The sequence below is a fragment of the Odontomachus brunneus genome, unplaced genomic scaffold (genome assembly GCF_010583005.1).
Source record: "Odontomachus brunneus isolate Ranch 3 - 2012 unplaced genomic scaffold, Obru_v1 Obru_scaffold_085, whole genome shotgun sequence".
Taxonomy (NCBI): Eukaryota; Metazoa; Arthropoda; class Insecta; order Hymenoptera; family Formicidae; genus Odontomachus; species Odontomachus brunneus.
The window spans coordinates 1,255,236-1,282,625 of record NW_022639535.1 but is presented as its reverse complement, the minus strand read 5'-3'; the positions used below and the strand labels follow the sequence as shown (position 1 = coordinate 1,282,625).

General features: G+C 38.4%; 1 protein-coding gene across 2 annotated transcripts; it reads left to right on the top strand.

The window, feature by feature from the left end:
- Nucleotides 1–26,655, top strand: LOC116847941 (homeobox protein goosecoid). 2 transcript variants are annotated; one of them, XM_032823552.1, is made up of 3 exons: nt 1–1,963; nt 17,966–18,194; nt 23,430–26,655. In XM_032823552.1, exons 1-3 carry the CDS (start codon nt 1,117–1,119, stop codon nt 23,674–23,676), a joined length of 1,323 nt encoding a protein of 440 aa, XP_032679443.1. In that variant the 5' UTR covers nt 1–1,116; the 3' UTR covers nt 23,677–26,655. The 2 variants fall into 2 exon arrangements, 1 of the variants encoding a protein (XP_032679443.1); XR_004378857.1 differs by lacking the exons at nt 1–1,963; nt 17,966–18,194 and adding exons at nt 20,435–22,113; nt 22,197–22,416 and having other exon boundaries at nt 23,430–23,565.
- The last annotated feature ends 735 nt before the right edge of the window (nt 26,656–27,390 follow it).

Sequence of the window (27,390 nt, the reverse complement as noted above, 5' to 3'; positions counted from 1 at the left end):
CTTTCTCGACGCGACCGATTCGGGATTCACGCACTAGCTGGTGGTGCTCAGATTAGTTAGTTGGTGAAACGTCGAGTCTCGCCGAACGCCGGAGAATGCGGGTTCCCGTTTGTCTACAAATGAATTCTACGGAAATTGATTTTTGAAGACTGGTGGAATTGGTGCGATCGCGTGAGCGAACAAGCAACCTGTTACGTTTTGCATGAGGTGCGAAATTTCCCTATCGTGCGCGCGTTTCTGCCCAGTGTTCTCAAGAAACCACCGGCTTTTGACTTCAGCACAACTGAAATCTACTGTGAACAATAGAGTTTAGTGTGATCGGAATAGATCTCCTCGAGTATAGGAGAAGTTTTTTCGATAGAAGTTTAAGACAATTAGAGTGAAATGGTGATACATGTTTAATCCTTGAAAGAGTAGAGAAAACAATTTTGTTTTCGTTCAAGATGACAAGACCAACCTTAAGAGACGTTTGTTTGCCTATAGTCTTAACGTGTCGTGTAGAACAGCTACACAAATCGAGGGTGTAAATTCTCTACTAAAAGTTCGTTTCTGCAGACAAAATTGGTTTGACAAAATTTGCATCATAATAAGTAGAACTGTTGTTTCTATGGTAAAAGAAACCAATGACCGATTGAACCATTGAACAAAAGTGATAGAATTCACGTCAAAAAGTTGTTCGTCCGAAGGTGTTGCATAAATTCGTAAGGTATACAGCAAAAGAATGGACATTTGGTATGATCCTTCTCCGAGATAAAAATGATACCAGTTGTGGTATACGCACATAGGAACAAAATGGCCGCCGTCCAACGGAAAATTTATGAGGTGGTCGGTATGATAGCTAGGATCGAGTCGGTTGTGCAACAAATCTAGACACTCGTAATATTGAACCTGAATTTGTCACGTTAAGGAGTGATCCGCGCAACCTAGTTTTTGATAAAACTTCTCCATTTCGATTGATGTTCCTCTGTTCGGTTTAAATGTACCGTTCGCAATGTCACTCTGCGAATTATCAATAAGGATATCCGCTATCTGAAACGCATTGTTACGCGGAAGTCAATCTCAAGCAGCGAGTTCTTGCGAGGAAAAGGTGGAGGTGAAGATTAGATAAGGTACACTATGTCGGAGCACGGCGACAGCGATGTAGACGCGACGGAGGAGATCAACGTGGACGATTCCGACTCCCAAAGTTGTAGTCCGCGAAATTACACGAGCCATGATGGCGTTGACCGTCACCACATGTCTCAGGAAACCTCCGAGTGCTCCACTTCGCCACCTCCCAGTCAAACCGCGAGTACGAGAACGCTACCGAATGATTCTCCTCGTAGCCATCCGTTCAGCATAAGTCGTTTACTGGGTGAGAGCGGTGTTCAAAGTCTCAAAAGCCCATCGCCTTCGGAAGAGCCAGATAGTGACAGAGAGAGAAAGTGGTCCTGGGAAGAAGGCAACAATAACAATAACAACCGGACGTCCTCGAGTGGCGTTGCGGATGACGGCAGGCGATCTTGGGGAGACCACGACGTCGAAGAGAAGCTATCGGAAAGGGATGATGACGATACTGGCGGCAGCACACCCGACACCCAGCGTGCCAACTCCTCCTCGTCGTCCTCCGTTCACTGCGCCTCAGCGACGGCGACGGCGGCGGCGGCGGCAGCGGCAGCGGCAGATCTTCTCGCCCCCTTCAGACTCTTCCCTACCGGTACTACCGCTGGTCTCATCTACACTGGCGGCGGTGTTATACGGGTACCGGCTCACAGACCACCACCAAATGGCGCGCCGACCGGCAGTGCCTTGACACAAGCTGCGCTCATGTCTGCACCCTGGAGTCTGCAAGCTCTTCAACACAGCCAGCAGCAACAGCAGCAGCAAGCGGCGGCGGCGGCCGGTCTGCACAGGGCGAGCCTTTTAGCGAACCTCGCCGCACATCCACTGCAAGCGCATCCGCATCTCAAGGACAGACTAGCAGGTAGACACTCATCTGTCTATCTTAATCAATTAATTGAAATCGTCAAATTTGGGTGTTGCATTCAAGTAAAGCGCAGATATAATGAAATTGGAATATTTTGCCCCGTTACATCTTGAACATGAATTTGTAATTATGAAGTCGTGGTATACATTATTGATCTTAGTACAGTCAACAATATGTTTTCGCTGTCCACTTCGCTTTTTCTGTACTCACAAAAAGACCTTAGATTTTTATCTAAAGCGAAACGTAAAGTGACTTTATTTTAATAAAGTCTTTTGTTTTCACAATTACATATAATGTATTATTACGTTGGGCTCCGTCAATTTATCACAAGAGAGAGAGCAAAAAATATTTAAAAATAAAAGTTAATTTTAATATAATCGAACAAAGCAAAGTGTCTTTATTGACTCTCAGGATAATTAACTCTGGATAATTTAAAAATAAATCAGTCGCTGGATGGCTTGAAAATAAGTCGGATTTAACCAATATCTAATAAGAGCAACATATCCGTAGTTATTTAAATACTGCATCACCTTAAATATACAATTCACGTAATTATCCTTCAGCTTACGAAAGCTGGAAAAAAGCACATTACCTATTGAGTATTGCCTGAAATATTAATTACTCGTCCTTCTCGTCATCGCGCATCATTACTGGAGCATTTCTCTGCTGCGAGATAACGATCGTACATGAAAAGTACATGTTCCATGTAAGACGATTGGATTATACGTGTCTCCGCATACTACTTAACGCTAACACGATGCAGGAGGAACAGATGATTCATGCAATTAGCGAGAGAGATTGTCAGATATTATTAATTCCGCGTTATACCGGCGAAGATTGGAGCGACGACCGAGCGCTACGGCCGTTCGTTCGCTCGATAGAATCGAGTGACGAAATATAAAGCGAGCGTCGACGAGAGATATTCTCCTGATGTAGGTTGGTGTCGACGATCCTACCAATATCACTGTCTCTAATTGGGATAGGCACATCTTTAGCACGACGACGCCGATGATAATAGCAACCGAAACGTAGGGGTGTTAATGTCTCTGTCTAGAAAATTCTCAGATAATTATGTCGATTGAAGATAATGCTATCGGCATAAGCAGGATGATTTCTTTATCCAGGTATCTGTGGGTATCTGTGTTGTCTAGTCAAGTTCCACTCAAGTAATAAGCCAGGAAGTAATAAGCCGCAACCATCTGTTATTGATTTGTCTATTGTTTTTCTAAGGTACTATGTACAACAACTGATAAAAGAGTTTTAAAAGTGTCGCTTCATATATTGCTCAAAGCTAAAAACGCCTTAATGAAATCTAGTATGGTTAGAATGTTCTCAAACAATAAAAAAAATCTGCAAAGTACATAGTAAGTAATAGATAATTGCGAGTAAGTGATAGATAATTGAACTACACGCGTAGACCTTACGAGGACTATAGCGAGGACTGTGCGGATTATACGTATTGTGATGATAGTGAATTTTGTGAACTTTGAGAAGATTCGAAATTTGAAATATACGTTAAAAACTTTTGAAATACTTGAGATACTCGAGACTTTGATGAATTTCCGATTTCGAATAGTAATCGAGACGAGTCAAGATTTACGTCATACATTTGAAATAATTTCGGTGTACCTTGAGCTCGTCACTAGACGTGGATTTCTGTCTTGATGTCATCATTACTGCGTTTTGCGACTACCGCAACGCCGCTGCTAACCGTATATAGTAGAGGATTATCAATAATGTATTAGGAGCGAATTATTCACTCGTGCCGTCGTCGCGCAATCAGACCTGCACGTACGAAATCGTCGAAGACGGCGAGTGACACTTTAATGGTGTGCGGACAAGTCGAAGTCGTCACGTTACATTAGCTCGCCAGCGCCGTCCGTTCGATAACCCTTTTTGTTCTCTTAGACTTAGAAGCACGGTTTCTCGCCCTCTCTCTCTGTCTTCATTAAGAATATGCGATGAACGTCAGATATATTTTAATATCGTGTAAATGTCTAATTACTAGGCATGTTCGAGTTGGACGCATCATAAAGTAGAGCGCGCAAAGAACAAAGTAGCTCGGGAATGTGTAAAAAGTTTGTAGACAAGTTGTTTGTAAATTCGTTTCTGGACACATCGTTCATAAATATTCATTCTACTGACCAGCGTCTGCGCGCGCGTTTGACTTCATCCCGTATGTTTCCTCGAGATAATTTATAAAAGCAATTTGGACACCATATCTGCCTCTCTTGGAAGGTATAATTTTAATTTGCTTTAATCGGGAGAAAAATATAAGTATGGAAAATATTGCTGTTGCGAGGGATCATTACGGGACGCGGTCATCATTGCACGCGGGAAAAAGGATGTAGAGGCAAAACGTTAAAATACAGGTACGTGCAAAATACATAATTAGCGTCCGCGTACTGCTGCATTCCCAAAGAGCCAAGACTTTTTCGTGCGGGTAATGAAAGAGGCTATTATTCGCGTGGCGTGAGTGAAAAGTATTTATGCGTACGAGCAATATTACTCTTTGCGATTATTTTGTTCGAAGTACGCTTAATGCCCCAAAAAGAAGAGCGCCGACACGCTATAGCGCAATGAAACAAAGTAATCGTTAAAATAACCGACAATTCTCGATATAACATTAATCCGTGCGGCAAATGTCGATTGTAACATATTAAGGATGTCTTTTACATGTCATGCACTTTCCCTTAAATGTGGACATCTGAAAACTAATGGACGTAATATTTAAAATTTCAATTAAATGGTTGTCGAAGAATACGACACTCTGTTAATTAGTATTATTAGTATTATTAAGAAGATACACAGGCGTTTTCTAAAATGCGCCTTAAGAAATTACAATGAAGAGAATACCTAGGTGTGTGATGAATGTATTTTATAATGCATAATGCGAGTTAATTATTTTTTTTTCTGTAGCAATTGTTCTTTCTGTAGCAAGGAGGAAAAAAGATCATGTTAACACGTAAAACATTGTAATTAACATAACGTTTACTTTGCATAATTAAAACGCACGCAACTATTTTCAATGCGATCGTCGAATGAACGAACGAGACGAAAATGCAAATCGTGTTTGCTGCTATTTATTCAACATATCACGGCAATTGGATCGGCCATCGCGTGGCATTAGTCGTATCGATCGCACGACGCACTATCCGACAGCAATTTATATTCGCGTGAAATATATAAAAGCGTAACGATGCGTTCTGCTTGACGAGCTTGGGTGGTAACCACCGTTATTTGTTTTGCATCTCTTTTGCTTCGATTATATAATACACACATGCCACCACCTGCCATCTTTGACGTCGTTGTGACATGCGGTATATTCGATTAGAGCCGTGGGTACCGACTCAACCGGAAACGACACTACCGTATTACGAAGACGACTTCATTTTATGCATAATTATTTCTATTTCGTCTATGTTTTCATTCTTTTCAAATTACTTTTTACATCACTACTTTCACACTTTTGAAGGCAACCCCATCGATCATCGAGATAAAAATCACCCTCTTTAAATCGCTTTAACCAAGAATTACATGTGTTACATGATACGAGATCGCTGGAAAAAAAACAAATCGATTCACACGCTTTCGCAGCATATGTCCCCCGTTGGAATTAAATGCAGCAACGACTATACTCTTTACTTGTAGTCATTTTTGCCAACGATATTTTTATGGAAGTTATATTCATGGTCTCGACATGTTGCAAGCCAGTATTAAAAGAGCGTCACCACATCATAAAATAGTGAATAGATAAAATAGAAAAAATATTTTGAATTTGTAATTTTTTTACGTATATTGCATTTAAAAAATTGCTGTCATTATCATTATTATATGTAACGTTTACATTTCGGGGCATCGGTTGCTTCAATAGTTACAACAAAGCAAAATAGACAGAGAGTCTGCTGGACAGCTTTCCAATCAATTAGGTGTTACAAAACTAGCGCTATAAAATTCGAGCGTAACTACTTACACGAAACTAAGCTGTAGTTTATGTTCAGAGAAACAATTTTGCTGATTCCGACACAATGGTCTCTCGTTCTGATCATAAGCCAAAACATTCTGACTCATTTAAGTCAATAGCGTAGCGAAGCGGAGTTTCAGGACATCCTGTAGCCGGAAGTCCAAATAAGGAGATAACTCACCTCCTGTTCATCCAATATCTATTTCAATTTTTATTACTTTAAATGTTATATACGTATAATTGCCGAGGCGAGAAGAAATAATGTAGTTGATATTTATTTTCAGTGTTATTAAAGAGTATTTTTTCATATCGGTTTAAGCGTTTGTATAAAGCGTCCTCTAGAGAAAAAAGAAATACTTTGTTGAAACGCATAAAAAAGGGAACAGCATGCGATGCTACGCCAATGTGACTGGTAGAATGCGCTCGTCGTTAAAAGCGGGCTCGAACGATTCTACGAATGCTTCGAAACCCGCGACCAACACACTTTTCAATGTTTCTCGTCGCATATTGGTAAGAGAATGCATTCTGAAAATTGCAATAACCAGACGGAAATCGTGAAAGGAGAAAGAAAGTTTAAACAAGTAATATGTATTTCAGTGAACATTTATGGGAAGATAATTTGAAATTTGCGCAAGTTTCTGCAACTGTTTTATGTCGTCAATTAATTTCTACGTACTAACGTGACATATCGGGATTCCTTCAAAAATAAAGTTACTTTGGAAGAATTTATTTCTGTTCCACTTTATTGACTGGAAATCAATCGAAACGAAAAGTCGAGAATAGGTCGCAATCGAAGGATCTTATTAAAATTTAATTCAAATGCCGAAAGCATAAAAATTAAACTTACAAATCTTAGAATTTTATCTGAAAAACAATGTATATTCATTGTTTATTGCCGCCATCCTTCTTTTTCTTTTCCTTTTTCTTCTCATTATTTCCTTTTTGTTTATTTCTTTTTCAATTTTCTTTTTGCCCATTCAGTCATCATATTGTATGTATATTTATTACAGTTGTTTTTTCTTTTTTCGCCACGCGTACATGCATATATGTATGTGTGTGGGAAGGGGAGACTTCTAGGAATAATAAAGCCGACTGATTGGATAGTTTTTTTTTTTTTACAATGACACCAGTTCGTCTCAGCGAATGCGAACTAACAGATCCGACTATTGTTTTCGTCTCCACAATTGTTTAGCTCTCGGCACTTGGACCGACCGGTTTCTAATTGAACTGTTTCAATTGTACCACGCAACACGCGGCAAAGAACGGGTCCAATGATCCTCGGGCGATGTGCTGGGATGAGAGTCTGAAGGCCCCCGCTTCGAGAATGTTATTGAGCCGCAACAGTAATTTTCTACAATGTACGCTCCTCTCGCGAAGGCATTCAATAATAATTAGGCCTTCGCACTTTTACGTCCGCATATTACTTCTCTGATTTGCGCCCTTCTGGGAAACAGCGGTTACGACACAAACGGCATATGGGAGCAACGTTGCACGAAAGCTAAATGATTCGTTAATTTGCGTCATTTCTGTCGAACGTAACGAGTGCGTACCTAAATTTTAGAATTCAAACAAAGGATTTGCACGAATCATACGATTGAACAATCTGAAAAATTTTTAAATATATCTCTGAAATATTTGTCAAATGCGATCCAAATAATACAAGATCTGTCTCAAAAATTTGAAATATTCGAAGTGCTTAATCACAGAATGTTTCACGCAATAACATAATTCTCGTGTAACAATAAATGTATATATGCGAAATGTGACGAAAGCGTGACTATAGAAGAAAGGAATATTTATTATGACGTCTCAAACAGTTTAGGCAAAATGAAGCAGTAATTTGTCTATGTTCTGCGTAAGAAATAAATTATTTTTTGAAATAATTTTTTTAAATATAACGATTATAATAACTTTATCGCACTTGACTTATATTTACGCGTAAAATCATCATTAGCTTGTACTATCAATTTTACTCTGCATAAAATCCATTATTTTAAGGTTACACGTTATTTCGAAATTTGAGTTTAAATCGGAATAATTAGTGAGTGACATAACTCGTGGCACCAGTAGCTAGAACACAATTCTCTCGAGTCGCACTATCTGGGAGTGAGTTAAAATAAATCCGGGTTCTCCGATTTTGGAAGGTTTGCGATCAACATGAATCCATCTAGATCTCTCTCGATAGTACAGTGGAAGGCGTTATCGAGGGAAGGACGAGCTTTCCAAGTTAACTTATTTACGGCCAGCAGCACGAGAAGGTACGGAAACAGAACGATGCGGCTATGTGTCGATGCGCCGCGGTGGAACGCCTTGGGCCCAAAGATAACCGGGTACCGGGAACAGAGAAAAAAGGCATCGCGTGACCGAAAGCTGAAAAAACCAGAATCCGTTGTAGCTGGCGCCGCCGCCGCTACCTCGCCAATGAAATTGTCCAAGTGTATATGTACGTATCTCCACGCGCGTTAGTATATACGAATGGTTAAATGTACCATCTAACCCACAATTTGTATTATTTCAGTATGGCCCGTGGCCATACTCGCCAAACTACTCGTAAGTTTTCCTAGTTTGAATGAAATATCAGAAATTATGGGGTAGGCACCTGTGGCATGACTTAACCACTCGTTTTGCTTTGATTTGCTAATTCAAACGGCCGCAAACGGTAGCGTGATAGGATACATCGAATTACGGTGTCTTTTCGGCTACCGAATCGGAAATTTAAGGGTCGAATATCGAAACACAACAGGAAAGCGGGTTCAAGGTCGGATTATCAATTGCACGGATCGAAACTGAATACTTTTATGCACTGGAAAGTGCATTACTGCTTTCCGCTATGTTCTCAACATCGTAAGACAGAAGCTACGTCACACATTCTTATTGCAAGCCAGAATAAAGAAAAACGACAGTTGTAGGCGCAAGATGGGATAAATCTGATATATTAACATACTTCGAACTTATGATTGGTCGGTTATATTAACTGCAGCTTATCAAATCCATAGACGCATATTTAAAGACTTTAGATAGTTACCTATTCTTATCTTCCACACATAGAAGGTACATTCCCGTAACATCACTTAGATCAATTAAACTTCTAGTTAGGTGTATAACTTATATATAATCCCATAATTTTTCACATGCTGTCTTACGAGAGCTGCCTGTATTTGAAATTTCTTGCGCCAATATCCCGTGAACAACTGAGCTAAGTAAGGCGAGGCGAGGCAAAGTGAAGTGCGGGAAAACGTTTCTCGGTATTCGCAGCGTGTGTAATTGGCACTCGTAGCTCTGGTTACACCGTGTTATTAGTGCTAGACTAGCGCATTTCATTTTTCGGATCGCCTGGCGGAAATGCAATTGAGAGGCGATTGACCCATACATACTAGTAGTGTCAATATCATTCAGGTATCTGTACACTTGAATATACCAGGCTATTCGAATTTTTCTGCTATTTCTTGAATATCTGAGTATCCAACTATTTTGCAAATTATCCAGATACTCAAGTACTCCATAAGTTTACGTAATATTTAAAAAAGAAAATAAAATTAACTGCTGCGAAACTCAATAACAGATAGTAAATTGGCCCCTAATTTTTGTTTACTCAGATACTACTTATTTCCGGTAGACACATATGTCTAAATAGTATCCGTGAATTTGAGTATCTAAGCGGATACTCAAATTGCCTAAGAACGAAAATTATCCAAATAATTACCCGGTTTATACTAACAATAACGATAAAAACATTTGTAGAGTCGCCATAACGTAAGCCTAATACAAAATAGGAAAAAAATGTTGTCATTTGTCCACTCATTCACTCGCTTATAGCTGTCTGAATTCAATAGAACACAATTAATTATTCGATAATACAATTCGTAATATAATTAATTATTCGATATATAGGTAGAGACATTTACGTCATGAGAGAAAATGAGGAGGAAAGGCAGGAGAAGCAGAAATGCCGCAACCACTCACACATGCGAATATATCAGGGATGCGGGCGGGTGTTTCCGTAGAAACGATAATTATTCAGACTGGCATTACGTAGTAATTAATCTGGAGGCAGATTAGAGCCGAACAACGCGGCGTTGTGGGCCACGGTGGGCGTTGACTGATCGAGTTAACGTTAAGTTAGGGATTTCACTGGGCGAGCTTGGCAGCCCCCGTAAGGTCAGGCGCGCTCGTCCATCATCACCCTGTTGTTGCTCGCGTTTGGTGCTGGCACACGCCGTACAGCACGGTAATCCTATGCCGAACAATGGCGCGAGTTATGCAGAGAGTTGTATTATTAACGTAACTTTAATTACGTCAACTATGTGATTTTTCTTAAACGACAAAAAGTTACGTTACGCTTTTGTTACGCTTGTCGCAATAATCCATGGGCTCCCGAAGTCGCTGTCTATGAATTATGAAAAAGCGTGACTGAGAAGCAAATTGCGCGTATAACATATAATATTCTCGCGAGCCGGTCGATCGACTGACCGGCGATCACTCGAAATGAGTGTTCTCGCTTGTACGAAATACACACGAGAAATCGGTCGAGTCCACCACCCCTATCTCTCGCACCGATCGAATATTCCCCCGAGACTATGGAAAAACATGGGGGCGGGCAGCGAATCTTTTGACCGGCGTGGCGCATGTTCGACGTCGCACGTCGAAAAAACGCAAAGCTGGCACGATGACGATATTTTATCACGCGTTGGAACGTTATATGGTTTCCAGCATATCATTCGCGATTTTTTTCGGGTCCCCGGAGAAATCGGCGGGATTTGCCGGGGCGGCGGGTCTTCGGCACGGACGTCAGGGCAAATTTCGCTAGACCTTGATCGCGCCGCGCTCTCTCGTCATAACGTATGGATGACTGGGTGAATCTGCCGCCGGACGAATCTGGCGTCTCTGGTATTTCCTCGAGTAGCAGGTCGCTGCGATAAAGAGAGAAAGAGAGAAAGAAGGAGGAGAGGGAGAGGAGCATCACAGCTATGATTAACTCTGAAACGAATAGACACATTGATACATTACGTGCACTTGTTATATTTGCATTAAGAAATAAATTAACATATGAAAAGCTTGCTTTTATAAACGGTTGGGTACAAGGGAATGTATATGTTGCGGTTTATGATACATTTAGAATGTATACGATGGGCCGTTTTGAGGGTAATATTGAATAATGCAGCGAATACGGTCTTATTTGAAGCGGCAGTGAAAACGAAACCAGTTCATCATCGTGCGCGAATATGCAAGGTAACAGCAAGAAAATAATTGTTATTAGTAATAAAAATAGAATAGAATGATACGCATAACATGCCTATCATTCTATTCTATGCTGTAAGGCCTAGAGACATTTTCAAGTTCCAGCAAAGTGTTTTATCGTGCTGCATTTCACGGCTTTAACAAAGAGAGTGATAACAAAGGGTTAAGCTTGATTTGATGAGTCAAGAGATTCGGTACGTTTGACTATGTAGTAGTATCTATGCTAAACCTTGTAAACGATGCTCTAAAAATATTTGCCCACACAATTAAACGCTCGTTAGTCGTGGAAAAGCGAAAACATGAGAACCACTGTCGTGAGAATCCACTAGGCTAAAGGTATTGAATTTTATCGTGAACACGTGCGAACTTGCTTAATTTTATGCGATTTTTTATCGACGCCTCGTAATATCGATAATGTAAGGCGCCGCTGTTTCACCTCGTCTTGTTGCCCCCTTCTCTTTCCTCTTCCACCCACAAGACAGCGCCCAGGTCGCGAGGGTCTATATCGAGTTATGAAGTTTGAGAAATGATCGTTGCTCGTGACTCTCACATTTCCCTCTCTTACTCTCGATTGACTTAGATGCGAGAAATGCCCTTCTCCCCACTTGGTCCCTCAACCATCCATGTGTTTCAAACTTTTCGGTGTTGTGTAACGACGGGTTAAATTTAATATCAAAGTAGTACTCTAAACAAATGTCATCAAATAGAATGGATTTTGTAAGTGTCACGGGTGCACATATGGAGATAAAATTAATTATACGCAGATGAAAAAATTAAAGTTTATTGATAAAAAATGATGTAAGAATTAATTATTATATACTGCTATAAATACTGGTTACATTTATGTAAAATTCAAGCAGTTTAAGTACATTTTGTTAATTTCAATGGTATCGTGATATTGTTAGTAACGATGTCAATGTCCATGGTTAGCCGGATACATGAGTTTTTCGAATATTTTCTGGCAAAATCAGCTGATGCATAATCAGCTGCAGCGGAAATCAATAACAGATGATAGATAGATAGGTAATTACTTGATTATTAGTCATGACTTTCGGCTTTGAATATTAGAGTATCTAGTTATAATATCTGTGAATTTGAACACCAAATAGATATTCGAGTACTTGGATATGAAAACTATTTGTTTGTGTAGTACAGTTGTTACAACACACTAGGTGCTAAACGCGAATTATTAGGATTATACGAGATGAAAAAGCCATTGGCTTGACTATCAAAGTGTTTTTGTTAATCTAGGCGATTAGATGAGTACACTGGGCAGAGAACAAGATACGTCTTTTATGATTTTTCTTTCCATGAAATCTACTTCTTGAATCTTCTCAGAAGATATAATATTTAAAGACTGTAACACTCCTGCTTTCCTTACGAGTATGCTGAGTAATTTTCTTGATTGAAACTGCATTGGCTTTATATTCCTGGAAACGTTTAGTTTTCATTTCTCCAGTTAAGTACTAACAAAGAGCACCAACCAACTCCCATTATCGTAACAGTGCAGAGAACAGTTATCCTTATAGGTCCGTCTCGTATTACGTACGAGCGTAACGCTCTGTCACGATTCCTTGAAATAGTTTAATTACAAAAAAGATTATGCCAATTTCAAATCGAATAAGCTGCAATAATACAACGCTATTATATTTCACTTATCCTCCTCCCGTCCCCCCCCCCCTCTCTCTCTCTCTTTCTCTCTTTCTCTCCCTTTTTCTCTCTTGTATGACAAATCGTAAAGTAACATATTTCGCAAAAATCACCCGTGGTATTGTTTCTGGAACTTTAAATATACGGACTTTAGGGACATCTTAATTTTAGGTAACAAAAGGGAAGAGTTTCATATTTTTTAGCGACAAGCGAAAAGATCATTGGTCCTTCGCATTGTTACGCTTTCAGTTGAAACGCAAATATAATTATCAAGTATAGCGATTGAACTTGTATCGATCTCTATTAACTATAAAAATAGAGGATGTTTCCAAGGTAAATGGAGGATTCCGAGAGATACATTAAGTGAAGACTAAACTGCTGGCAAATGTTCCGAGGCTGTGCCGAATATACGGAGCATATGGAAAGCGTACCTAAAGATGCGTCATCAGATGATTTTAGCTTAATCGGAGTTTGTAAATTTTACAGAGTAATTTATCCTGAACTGAACTTTAGATATTTAGAAATTTATTATTTTATTTTTTCTCTATAACTGAATTAATATCATATTAATATGAGTGAAGATCGCACGAGATGGAAAATTTAAAAATCAAGGTCAACAGCTTTTCACAATAACTGGATGGAGGTTTCGTTCTCGGTGACCCAGTGAGCTTGAAACGCAACCTTTGCAGCGGTACAACGATGACGACGATTCTTCCCTCTCGACCGAGAGAACGAATCAGGCTAAAATCATCTGTTGACGCAACATCACCAACTAGCTGCGACAGCAACGCGCACTCTGCTAGAGAAAGTCATTACTTTGAGCACGTTCTACCTGGTAATAGAGTTTGTGGCCTTCAAAGTAAATTGTTTTCTGCGCACAGTGAATTCCTTGACGATGATAATCGTCGACATAACCGTGGTCGTTGAATAGTTGAGACAGAAGATCTGCGCGATTTTTTTTTAAATTTCGCACTCTGCTTTTTGCTGTGTGTGGTGAGCAAACATTATGTTCACACAAAGTCTTCGCGAATCTTCTTAAAAAATAAATGAAGATTTAAATCAACTTAAAGGGACACTGGAGCGGTTATAGTATTGCAATGAGAAAACTCTCTCATTTAAATATAACTAAATAATGAAAAAGATATCGATAGTTCGGAATGTCGTAAAAAAGACAGAGCGTGATATGTCGGTGCTTTTCTAGCTAATAGACTACCCCGACACTTATTTTGCCATTAATGCAAACTGTATATATGTCCGCAATTATACATATTATTCTAATATATTCAAATCTTCTACTTTAAAAAATGGTTGCAAGTTTTAGACGGAATAGAAAATAATCGACATCACAAATAGCTTTTGCTTTAGGTGAGGTTGTGCTCGAGCGTTGGACCGTTTATTTACGTCGACCATTATGCGGCGACGACGTGCAGCCATGTTGTTTTTACGATTATTCCGCAAGCATACTCTTGCAGTGATCTTTTGTGGCGAACAAACCTTCTCGTTTGTATTTGTGTTGCAACTCGGCGAGGTGAATCTTCACTTGAATATTCACGTTGAATATTCTGTTACATTACATGCATACATTAAGATGCGCTCTTAAAATTTAAAATTTCTCAAAGAGATCAATCATAAAGTTCATTTTTCAATTACTAAGATATTAGTAAATTATTGTAAATAATATAATATAGATACAATTTTGAAACGTTTACGAGTTTCAAAATCATCACAATTGAAAACTGAAGAAATGGAACGCGTTAGTTCTTCTTTTCTTGTACAAATATTAGCTCTTTTTCTAACGAGATATATGTGTAGCAAAATTTTTTCGAAATATTTCTACAATAGTGATTTTTTTAACGTTGCGTCGAGGATTATTGATGAAGTTAAACGCTTCAACCACAAAAATACGTAGCTAAAGTATCCTGACCGAAATGGCGTGCGGTAACGACCTCTTCCACAATGCCGAAGTCGCTTTAACCATCCGACACATCGCGACGACTAAACTGTTGTTAAACACGCTAGCGACACTAACGATGGCAACCAAGCTATCGTACGACGACCATACTTTCTGGACACGAAAACTTGATCGGGGGCACGGTAATTTTATATAAACAGATAGACGCGCACCGTCGCATAAAATTTAAGATGATACGAGCAAGAGCATTGAATTTTAAAACAAAAAAGATTTGTCTCGTAATTAATAATGTTTCGGCACGTGGAAATTGATAGTAATTAGGCTTGCTATAACTTATTTAAATCCTTCAATAAGTAGGAAATTATATGATGAGCTTGAATATGATGTTGAATATGATGAGCTGTTTTCTACGCTACGATATGTAAGCTAATTGTGTTTACATCTACGTTTAAATATTAGATTGTAAAATAATCGGCATCTTGAGCGCGGTTAATTAACAGAAATCAAGTAAGGAACGTTATCGTCGAACGCTGACTTATGGCTGATAACCCAAACCTTAATTGATCTTACAAGGAGACGACCAACCTTTCCCTTTCTGAATATCAAAAGTTCTGGCTGCAGTTTGGCCGTCAAAGATTATCTTCCCCCACCTCGCACATAACACCAATTAATTTGCTTTCTATCAACATTCAAAATATTAACATTGATTTACGTCGATTTTATATGTTTAGTATCATTTAGTACGCTTTATAATCAAAGATCAGTCACAAGTTTTGCTGATCCGAATTCTTGTGTTGTGCGTGTGTATGTGTCTAACCATTCCGTGAACGTAATTACACGGTGGATTACAAGAGAAAGAAACCACATAGGTCGGTAGAGGCTATAGTCGCTAGACTAGTATGCCGCGACAATATAACGAAGTATAATAGCTACGCTATGCGATTATCGTCCTAATAAGTACAACGCGCACACAGTGATGCAAGAACGCGTCTCTCTCACACGCGAAAACGGGATAAGAATGTAAGAAACTGACGAGTAGACCGTAGAGTTGAAACTCGCACAAATTATGCGATTGATCGAAGACCATAAATGGGAGCTGTCTCGACTACTGTTCCATAATAATGCACCACTCGATATCATTCGTTGTTTTTAATATTGCGCAAAACAGCAATATTATTTAAGCATTGTTGTAAGAGTGGTAAGAGCAACCGGTGCTCGTGCAATCAGTTAATTACGAGTATTTTCGGCGCAAGATATTATAGTTCACTCAATACACACTTTGACATTTATGGATTACAGATAAGGAATTACAAATGAACGCGTAATACGATTATTATTTGGATCGCTCACGATTACCACGGACGATAGGATCTATTTCTGGACGCGAGGTGAAACGATAAAGGACGGGCGTTTGGGGTGGGAAAAAGGGGGTGCGTAATGGGATAATATCCGCTCGCGATGGCCCTTTTACCCTTTAACGATGATTCCTCGGTTTCCAGCAAATTGCGCGGGAGAGGAGCCCGACTGATGGTCGACGAGACGAAGAGTTACTCGATTCAATCTCATTTTGAGTTGAAACATATCAGATAATTCTCTAGTACTTTTACGATAAATAAAGAGAATTGGTTTCTGTTTTTTTTTTTTATGAGAAGATAATTAATTCTAGCCCTGCGAACCTATTTATATATTTATAACAGACTTCTTCACCGATCTGACAAATACCCCAAACGTCTTGTAGATACCTATATAAATCTGATAGATGATTGTGAAATTAAATATAGATATAGGTAGGTAGTAGTGAAATCAAACATAGGTTTTGCATAAATATCACGTATCAATTCGCGTGTTTAGGCTCCGAGCGATCCCTCTGTCCTTTTCGTGAATTCTCATAACATTTCTCGTATATAAAAACTGTATGTCTATAGAATAGTCGACATATGTTCGTGTGTCTGTGTAAACATTGCTCAAAAACACGCGATCCTTCAATCGGGTTCATGCAAGGCATAATAAGAGGGTCTTTCTCAGACGTATTATTCGCGTTATTTAACAGTAAATCAAAGTTGGAAATGTAGACCATTATTGCACGCTTGTAATATCTCCGCATCGCTTACTTCAAAATTGCAAATGTCGAGTAAAGATTCGCATTGGATTACGCTAATAAGTAAGTTGGTTATTATGCATTTCAAAAATTTATTTGTAAATTCGTTATGATATAATTTTGCAATTCACGAAAGAGAAAAAGAAAGATAGATTACCTGGTCAAATAAATTGACCGTCTTGTCTTGAAAAGTACGCAATCTTTGCGATTGAAACCACACATACGAGTGGGACAGCAAAGCTTGCGACGATTTGTTGTCGCTAGATACAAGACCGCAAAGGGTTAATCCATTAGCGAAACCGTCGCATAAGACTTGAGGGCGGCGGTTTGCTTTCGCGATATTTACCCGCTACGCAGGTTGCGTATCTAGCGGCCGACTCTCTACTCCTTTATTGGTCTCGTGAAATTGATAATATCATGTACTTTCTCGTTACATATGCAAATCACTGGTCGTATGCGGCGTTTAGTATTACGATTTTGTATTACTCGCGCGCTATTACTGCGAGAGATAAATGCTTAATGACTCTGATAGCTGGTCATCGGGCATACTAGGAGACGGAATAACGAAGGATAATCGAGCGGGATGCGAAATGATGTGTCCGACGAGCATAAATTACATACAAATTACGAGATATCGTCCGTCGAAAACTTTGGCTATCTGTCGCGAGTTCCGATTATATCATTAACCTTATAACGACATAGACACATGAATAATAAAGACCGATTAAATGCAAATTTAATCCTTTATAGCATATAGATTTCGTCCAGTGGCTATCATAATGACATTGTGATATCATGTATGGAACAAAATAGTTGAAATCAAGCTTTCATACATAACAGTAGAATAATAAGTTGAAATAAATGCGACGATTCACTCCATGTAAAACTTTTACAAGTAAGTGCCCAGTAATGTACAAAATGTCTTTTGTGTTTGAGTATTCCTTGCTAAGACTCTCTCTCTTGCTAGGTCTCTTTAACTATGATCTCTTTAAAAGTACCGATAATTTATTGAATTGAAGAACCCTCGAAATGCGTACTTTAAGCGATAACATGGTATGCGACAATGTCCAAAAGTGTCGGCAGTGCTTGAAACGTCATTTATCAACGTTCTTTTCTCTTTCTTTTTTTTCTACGCAGTGGCCGGAGCATTTCCAAGGAGGATCGGTCATCCTTATCAGAATCGAACACCACCGAAAAGAAAGAAACCGAGGACGAGTTTCACGAGGCTGCAAATCGCGGAACTGGAAAAGCGTTTTCACAAACAGAAATACCTGGCCTCCGCCGAGCGAGCGGCGTTGGCGAAGTCGTTGAAGATGACGGATGCCCAGGTGAAGACTTGGTTTCAAAATAGGCGGACGAAATGGAGGTGAGCTCGATAAATAAAGATATTTCAGTATTGGATTAGCGCAGTGAGATGCTGCTGATCGCCAGTATGTAAGACGAGATGTTTAGTCATTTCGTTTATCATACATCGTTATTAGTGGTGTCAATAAACAGTGGTAGCATTTATAAGAGATGACGATGATTCGTCGGGAACCATTGTTTCTTGAGAGCAACTAATTTTTTAAAAGAAGGGAAGAAAACGCGGGTTGGAAACCGCGTCCGGAATGTTAATAGCGAGTCAGCCGCAGGCTGACGCGTATATCTGTAAACGCATTGGCAGTCAAATGTATTGGAGTCTCTTCAAGATAAGGAAGGACGAAAACACGTCATTTAGATAAAAGGGGGGCTCGTTCTCCGTGGCACGCGGGATCCCCCGATATCAGGGGCGTCTCGACGACGGCGAGACGGACTCTAGCGACGACATTCTCCAAGCAGTGTACGATATACATACTTGCCGTACCCCGTTCTTACCATTCCTCTTTTCGTCTCACTATACGTTCCTCGACATTTTTAAAATCGTCGTCACGTTATGTGGAATCTTTGAATTCGTTCTACGAAGCATCGTGATAAACTTGCAGAGGAGTTTGGAGTGGAACGATGATTGTTCTAGAATGAGCGAGTCCCTGCTCGGCAGTCCCTGTCCAAAGTTGTGCTCATCTTGTACCTCAAGTCCATTTTTTTTGTATCAGCGAGGAAACAATTTGTTAATTCTTTTCTAATTTGACACGCGTACGCGGTATATCTATTTTTTTATGTAGTGAATTATTCATTTCTGTAATCTATATCGAGTATCTGTGTGATTTTGGAAAAATTACATGTGTCACACAGAGATATTTGTTTATTGAAACTATCAAAGAACTTGCCGTCATCCTGAAAAAGAGCAGACGAAAAATTCAATTTGAAATCCAACGACACGTTATCTATCTCACAATATGCTTGGAAATGTTATCGCTGTGACAGGTACATTTGTCTCTAAAACATTTTGACGAGTTAACTTCATGTCGGAGTGACAAGTACATCATTTTTAATTAAAGATACACGCACGGCAGGATAATCATGTGTGCGATCAATAACGCGTCACCGCGCGCACGACAAATTTTTCCTTTTCCGAGTTGTAATATATAGTTATGAGAAATAGGAATTGAAAACATATATATATATATATATATATATATATATATATATATATATATACGAGTGAAATTAATTAAAGGCAATTTTGGTATAACATTTTATTAAGTTGGCATAGGGAATTCGGCAGCGATGTCATCAATTGTGACTCTCCGGGACTCTAATTCGTATATTGATTTGCGTTTTGATTGTGTCCGTTGCGACAGTTGTTGGTTCCCCGATCGGTTCTCATCGCGAACACTGCGCCCGCCCTCTATAAATCTCTGGACTCACTTGTACACTTTACATTGACTTAAACAACTGTCTCCATACTAAGGTACCATTCTACAATAAATTTTCCCACTTTTCACACTTTCTGACCACAAAAAAATATAAAAAGGCGTTCTTCCTCGATGGTACACTCTAACAATAAGACAGCCATCTTCGATACTATATTACGCATGCGCGGATAACAGGATTGCCAACACAAATACGTAATATGTGCTCAGATAGTTGCTTTATAATATCATCCAATAAATTTCAGAGAAATATCGGTTTCGTGTTCATTATTGCCTTTAATTAATTAATAATTTAATTAAATTCCCTCGTGTTTATGTGTGTATATATATGTACACACACACACACACACACACACACACACACATATATATATATAAAATTTGTACTCTTTTGCAATTTTCTCCTCTTGTTATTTTTCTCCGTCGATAAACTTTATTTAGCCGCTATGTGCTTCGCATTATTTCACTGCGAGGAGATTATGTTCAAAATCTTTATAGATCTTTATAGACAAGCAATTCAAATAGCTCAAATCTCAGATTTCGAAAACATTTGCATCTCTCAGACTCGGAACTATATTCGAACAATTAGTGCTGTCGTAATTGTTAGCTGCTCGGATTCAAGTCTAAATTATCTCGACGAATTAAGTATCACGTATTGATGAATGCACGAGCACGTATAATCGTCATAACGCACACTCGGGTGTGACGCGGCGCGGTCCAGCCGCGTGCAGCTGCGTTTAAAATAACGAGATGACTGGTAGGCAGAGATGAGATAACTCGAACTCAATAATTCAGGTACCTAACAGCTTAGCTCTGTCCCCGTACATAATGTAGTCTCTACCCGCCCGTCGTGCGCGCACCCGTTCCCGCCTCTCAGTCCCCATCCACCCTGTGCTTTGACTACCAATCCTCCGCGCCCCGTCACCTCCTTCAGTCTCTAAACCTCCTCCTTCGTAAGAGAGAGCTTCTTGGCTTTTAAACTGTCAAACGTTCGAATCCGTTCCGGTTGAATCGTTCCGATCTCTGCCGTCGAGGCCGAGTTGGGCCAACCCCACCGATTTGCCTCGTTAAACATTCATCTGTTACAGTGTGTAGGACCAAGCGGATAACCATTTGAACACGATTCGGCAGGCAAACGATATATCGTGCGAGGGCACGAGGTAATATAGCGCCGGGTAGTATAAAAAATCAATCGGTATTACCGCGGTACCACGAGTTACAAAATAGTTAGAGTTTCGTCAGGGATCGGCTTCTAACAATGATTTTCGTTTTGGTGTGATGTACGTACGTGAAAAATTGTGCTACACAAGTAGACACGAAGTCGTGTTTGGAACGACACGTTAAAAGGAGACATGTATTTTCTCTCTTTGCAATTTAGTGATTGGTACGCGTGATGTGTCTCATAATAAATATATAAAAAATGGATCACATGCGTAACCAACGGCGTGCCTGGATCAAAATAAAACAATTTCTTTTTCTTTTTGCAAAAATTGAAATGCATCATTTCTATGTAATATTTTTGTAGAATGTTATCAGAGAAGTCTTCTAAGGCAAATAGCGATAAATAAAATATAGCGGATTAATTAAATAGAAAGAACCGCAAATTCATTCTTACTCCTGGACCAAACGAACTCTATACCGAGATATAAAGCATACGCTAAAGTATAAAGATAAGAGTAATGTGTCCCAGGTTGCGAGAGAATATGGTTATATGCCGGCCGCAGCGAATGGGGCGAGGCTGGCTGCGTCGGGGCTGCAAAATGTAATCGGCACGGTGTCGTCAATTATTAATCGCTAACCGCGTTAATTACTTGCAGCGGCGTAGGTGCACCTGTCACTGGCGCAATAGCGTAGCCGCAGTGGATTTCAGAGCGGTGGGGGAACGTGAGTGAAATTCAATTGCACGGTGCTAATAAAAGCGTCGTCAACACGCGCTAAATCTTGCTCGTTTCACTTTGGATAGCACTACTCTTTCGAACTGGTTCTTGTCGACAAACGACTCATGCTATACAAACGAGTGTAACTTAATTTAGAACTTATTTCAAATGCTGTCCGTGATTTATATACAAAATATTACGATAACGTATGGTAATTAACGGGCTCAAACTGGTTAGATTAAAATTTTGTCAAATCAATCTTTTTCTCAAAAAGGAAACTGGAAGAGAGAGAGAGAGAGAGAGAGAGAGAGAGAGAGAGAGAGAGGGAGAGAGAAAGAGAGAGAGAGAGAAAGAGAGAGAAATTAAAAACTAATACAAGCCGTACTCTTATATTTATCGCACAATATATATATATATATATATATATATATATATATATATATATATATAACTTTTTGTAACACATTACATAAGATATATTATAAATAGGTAGACTGTATCTAGAGAAGAGTTAAACAGGTTGATTTGTAACGATAAATAATGAGAATTACGGTGAAGTAGGTCGAAGCTGTTCACTGAAAGACGACTTTTGGGAATCGGAAAGTAAATTTCAAAGGTAACGAGTAATTGTCGTTTTCGGTACCATTGGGTACAATCGTTCTCTCGTTATATCCAGGTATTGAGTGAAGAAAATTACAGGAAGTTCGAGTCAAGTCGTCTTGCTCAACTCGTAACCAAAAAGGTAGGCAAAAAGAGGGTCAACGGGATGGTACCTGTGCCGCGATAGGCCGGAACGTGGCATAATTCGTGAGGAGACACGAGACGAGAGCCACCGGTCTTTAGAGAGACGTTCACGGGAGATACACAGAGAAAAACCAGTTTTAGGAAATTATAACAATCATCACCGTTATCGGGAAAGGTCGGAATCAACTGTGCCCAATTTTTCTAGTTCTTCCTGTTACAAGAATTCGTCGACAAAACAAGTAGCAGAAAAATCATTTAAATAAATTTAGATTTTGCAATATTTATTTCTTCTCCTGATATACTTTCAATTTCTTTCAGCTACGATACAATTGTTGTCCTTTTTCCTAGATGATTTTTAGGAAAACTTTAGATTTTCTTTCGACAGGAATAGATCTAAATTTATCGAAATCATTTTTCCCTTGTTCTTCGACTTTTAGCAGCCTTCATTAATAAGTTAAATTACATCCAAAGATTCAAACAATTGTTTTAACAAATTATGATATATAAACCACGGTTTACCGTGCGATCGTGCGCGCAAGCTCTATCGACCTAACCAACCAACCAACCAACGAGTCGGCCATTTTGCGGCACCCTAATAGACTTAGCGCTAGAAAACAGACATCGCGCGAGTCACTCTGTGACAAACCGGTAGCTCCGGTTTAGTGACGAATTGAATTAACTTTATTACATCCGTCTTCTCTTCCCTCCATCCCCTTCTCATTGTCTCTCTCTTTTTCTTCTGTTTTCTAACTAACTACTATTCTATTTTTGTCACGCTTTATTTCATCTTGTTTCCTCTATATTGTTCTAGCTTAATTCCGACGAAGCACAAATCGTTTGTAATACAAATGTTTTAAATAATCGAACAATTTAAACAGAATTTCAAGACTGCATCTTGATGATATATTGAAACAGTTTGAATGATGGAATTAGACAATAAATATTATTTTGATATTATTTCTTTGATAAACTGATGTTATTTCCTCCAAAATGATCAAATGATAGTCTAAACTACAAATGCTACGAGTCAGTGTAGATCAAGCAAATCTATTATCGGTTTCGTCCATATTATACAAACTCAAATGTGATTTAAAAATTATGATAAAATATTTTGCATTCAAATTATATTTTCAAATGTATAAAAAAATACACACTTAATAGAATAATGGGCGTTTGATTCTGTTCCAGGCGGCAGACAGCAGAGGAAAGGGAGGCCGAGAGGCAAGCCGCGAATCGGCTAATGTTGTCTTTACAGGCCGAGGCTCTCGGCAAGGTGACGTATCCGACGACGGGTATATCTGGACATCCAGGAAGCGCACCGGTGTCTAGTTTAGATACAAGACAACAAACGTCGACAGCTCTAACCCACCCGGCGGTGGGTCAGTGGGCTTCTCCTTATGGGCCACCACAGCCACTGGCCGAACCGATCTGCTGAAGTGTTTGTGATGATACATGGCATTATTCGAGAGACTATTACCGATTGAATCGCCCTCAGCATGCATTTTTGTGTTATGTGTCTTTTCTTACGACAAAAGTTTTTTTACAGGAAAATCATCTCGTCAAATGCATCGCAACCGCATGCCTTTTCCCTCTCCTCGCTTTGCGATCTAAAGTGCAAATATAAGTCATACATTGTCAGAACAATTTCAATCTTTCTTGGAGGTTCTCTTCGCACGATCTTATAAGATAGATGCATCCCAAGCAGAGCGACTGATAAGGAATATCGTTAAATAATTCAACATTTGTACTGAATAAAGATGTTAATTTTGTCACACACACACACACACACACACACACACAAATGTGCACGGGCTCTTACATTTTAGATACCATCGACTGAAATTATTTTCTAAGGAAATTACCAATTGGCAAATTTACCGTTGATCATTGGCATTAACATTTATTTTCGTGGATATCGGCTAGTCTTGTAAGACAAGGTAAGCTGAATAATAGCTTTCTCACGAATTTCTTATTGATTTCAATTTGATATTTCGCGCTCGTCACTTTTATGATAAATGTTTCAAAAATTGTGTTAAATCTAAAAAATTTGTTTAACTATTATGAAAAGTAATTAATTTTAGAGACGCGTCCTTACGTTAATCTTTAAACACTGATGCAACTTTCTTTTAATTTGCTTCACAAAATAAAAACAAAGAACACTTTCGTACGAATTGGACATAAGATAATATTATAGTGGAGAGATTTTTTAGAATAATAATTACGTATCGTGTGTAGGCTACTAGTATTGCCTTCTTTCTGCCTTATGATATTCAGACTACTACCATTACAAACACGAACGTCCTAAAAAAAAGAGCACCGCGGAAACGATTATAAATTGCCTTACACAGCGCGTACTCCCACGATTGTATTTATTAGCTAACGGCTCAAGGTTTTATTGCCATTATGATCGTAACGTTTTAAAAGAGTGGTTAACATGCGACCAACCGGTATCACATAATACTAACAATAGTCGTGAATTTATCATGTACGAGTAATCGAGGGCGCATTAAAAGCGTCCGGTTCTTCTTTTCGAAATGGGGATAATCATCGCCGATTGGTCTCGGTTGACGCGACATTATCGACACGTACGTGTCTTTCAATCGCGATGGAATAAAGTTTCGGAGATAAAAGAACCTCTCCGAACGTTATTTCCAGATCTCGCTTTAATGGGCTGCTTGTTCGATAATGTCTCTTCACAACTGACATACTCGATCTTTTCTACTAAATAGAAGAGACGGACGTGCGAGAAGTTCGATTTGGTCATAAATGTTATTCCTGCGGTGTAGTATAGCTACATATCTCTATCCTTAAAAAGTGAGCTGTATTTCTACAGTTTTCAGTTCTAAAAGTCTTAGAATATATAAATATTCTAAAATCTAAAAAGCTCTCCTTAAGCTCTGTAAATTTCACTCTTTAATCACTAATATATCAGTTAATATAATTAATGCAATATGTGCCATTTTTAAATATTTACATATTCTATGACTTCTATAACCAAAAGCTGTAACAATGGAGGGGGATATTGATCTCCTAAAATATCATTTTATTTTAAAGCCTAATCTTCCTTTTTCTTTATCACACGCGCGCATTAAATTTTTTTCAAATCGAAATATACTTTTTTTATCTAACAGAAAGAAAAATTACGATATTTTACATATACCTTTGTTATGCACAACAACGTTTTCAAAAATATTTATTATATTATCGGCGAGAGAAATAGTATCGGCAAATACAGTGTTACTAATTTTATCAATACTACTAAAATATGTGAGTACTTTTCGATACCGCGACAAATAGAAGACTATCTACATTCTCCAGAATAATCACACAGCACTAACGTATGGTTGATCGCACGCTTCTAAATATTCGATACGTTCTCAAATCATTAATATATTCCTGCGTGAATTCGGCAAAGAATGTACACGAACATCGCAGGATTAACTCGAGAAAATTGTTTATCATCGTAAGCATGAAAACAAAGACTCGTATTGACGTCTAAAGTGAGCTAACGAAAAAAAATACAACCAACGTGACATATCTGTGTACATATTAGGCGTTATAGTTACTGTAATTAGGCTGTACTTGTACGATACGAAATACTTGTATACGCAAAAGTGCTGTCGTGCTAATGCACGTATCGACAGCGTACGTTCTATTTAATTGTTATAGATACGTCCTGTATATGCATGTGTGTGTATATATGCACATATATATACATATACATGTATATATACATATATATTACTTCGTGCGAGCTACAACACGGCAAAATGCAATCAAGATTATATTATCCCGGAATAATTATTATACAAGGTGCCTCATAATGCTCGTTTAAATATAAACTATCATATTTCTCAACGAAAATGGAACAAATTTTTTTACAGAAATTATAATAATGCATCATTTTCTTATTTATTTAATTTTTTAATTGACGAGAATCAACCAATACGTATTGAGTTGCTTTGACACACGCTGGATCTACATGTACGTAAATCTGGACTATCTCTCATTAATCTAAATTTGTTCGCTAAAGAAACAAATAATTAAAAAACGGTGTGTTATCTCAATTTATGCAAAATGGAAATGTTGCTCCAGTTTGGTTCAGAAATATTGTGGTATTTTTTAAGCAATTATTACGAGACACTCCGTATGTATGTGTGTGCGCGTGTATGTGTATTGCTACCGCACACACTACAGTCGTCGTCATCATCGTTATCATCATCATCTCTCTTTCTCTCTCTCTCTCTCTCTTTCTCTCTCTCTTTCTCTCAAGTAAGAAATTTTAAATATAATTTTAAGTTATGTTAAGTCGTAATTATTATTAATAGTAAACGATGTGATGTTATGTAAGTATATACGTGTAATACGTTGTATATATACGGAGAAGAATCGAAATGCATATAAAATAATTTAACTGCTGTACAAACACACATTTCTCGATCTGAAACTACGTAATTTTCTTGCGAATATAATTGTTGTCAATGAGTTTTACGTAAAAGAAAATAGAAATTATATTAATTATGGCAGGAATAATTAGCAATCATAACAGCATTTCCTTAATAAGCATTAATTGTTCCGGTTAATTTTTCAATATGCAGGTAATTTTTATAATTTCTTTAGGCGCTAATTTGAAAAGTTTATTGTTTTCATTATATCACATGACTGCAATGGCAGTTTTATTTAAGATAATGGCATAAAATAACAAAATACTCCCATCACGATTTCTTTGTTATATCTTATCATTTATTATGAGAGAATTTAATATCATATATATATTTCTGTATTTAAAAAAAAATATATTTTATTTTTTTCGATGCTATCAGTTATATTTGTACAATTGATTCATTTAATAAGTATCGAGGAAGTATTTGGCTTAACGTAATGAGCACACATTACTTCGCGTCAGTCAAATAATTTCTACATTTCTTTCAAAAGCCCGATTACCCATTATTTTTATTTCATTGTTGTTTGAAATAACTATCTTGCCACACGATTATAGAATCTCGATCCTTTGTACATCCGCATACACATAAGTAAACAGTCAATTTTTCGTTTTCTTTTTTATCTTTCCCCATCCTCCTTTCTCTTTCTCTCTCTCTCTCTCTCTCTCTCTCTCTCTCTCTCTCTCTCTCTCTCTCTCTCTCTCTCT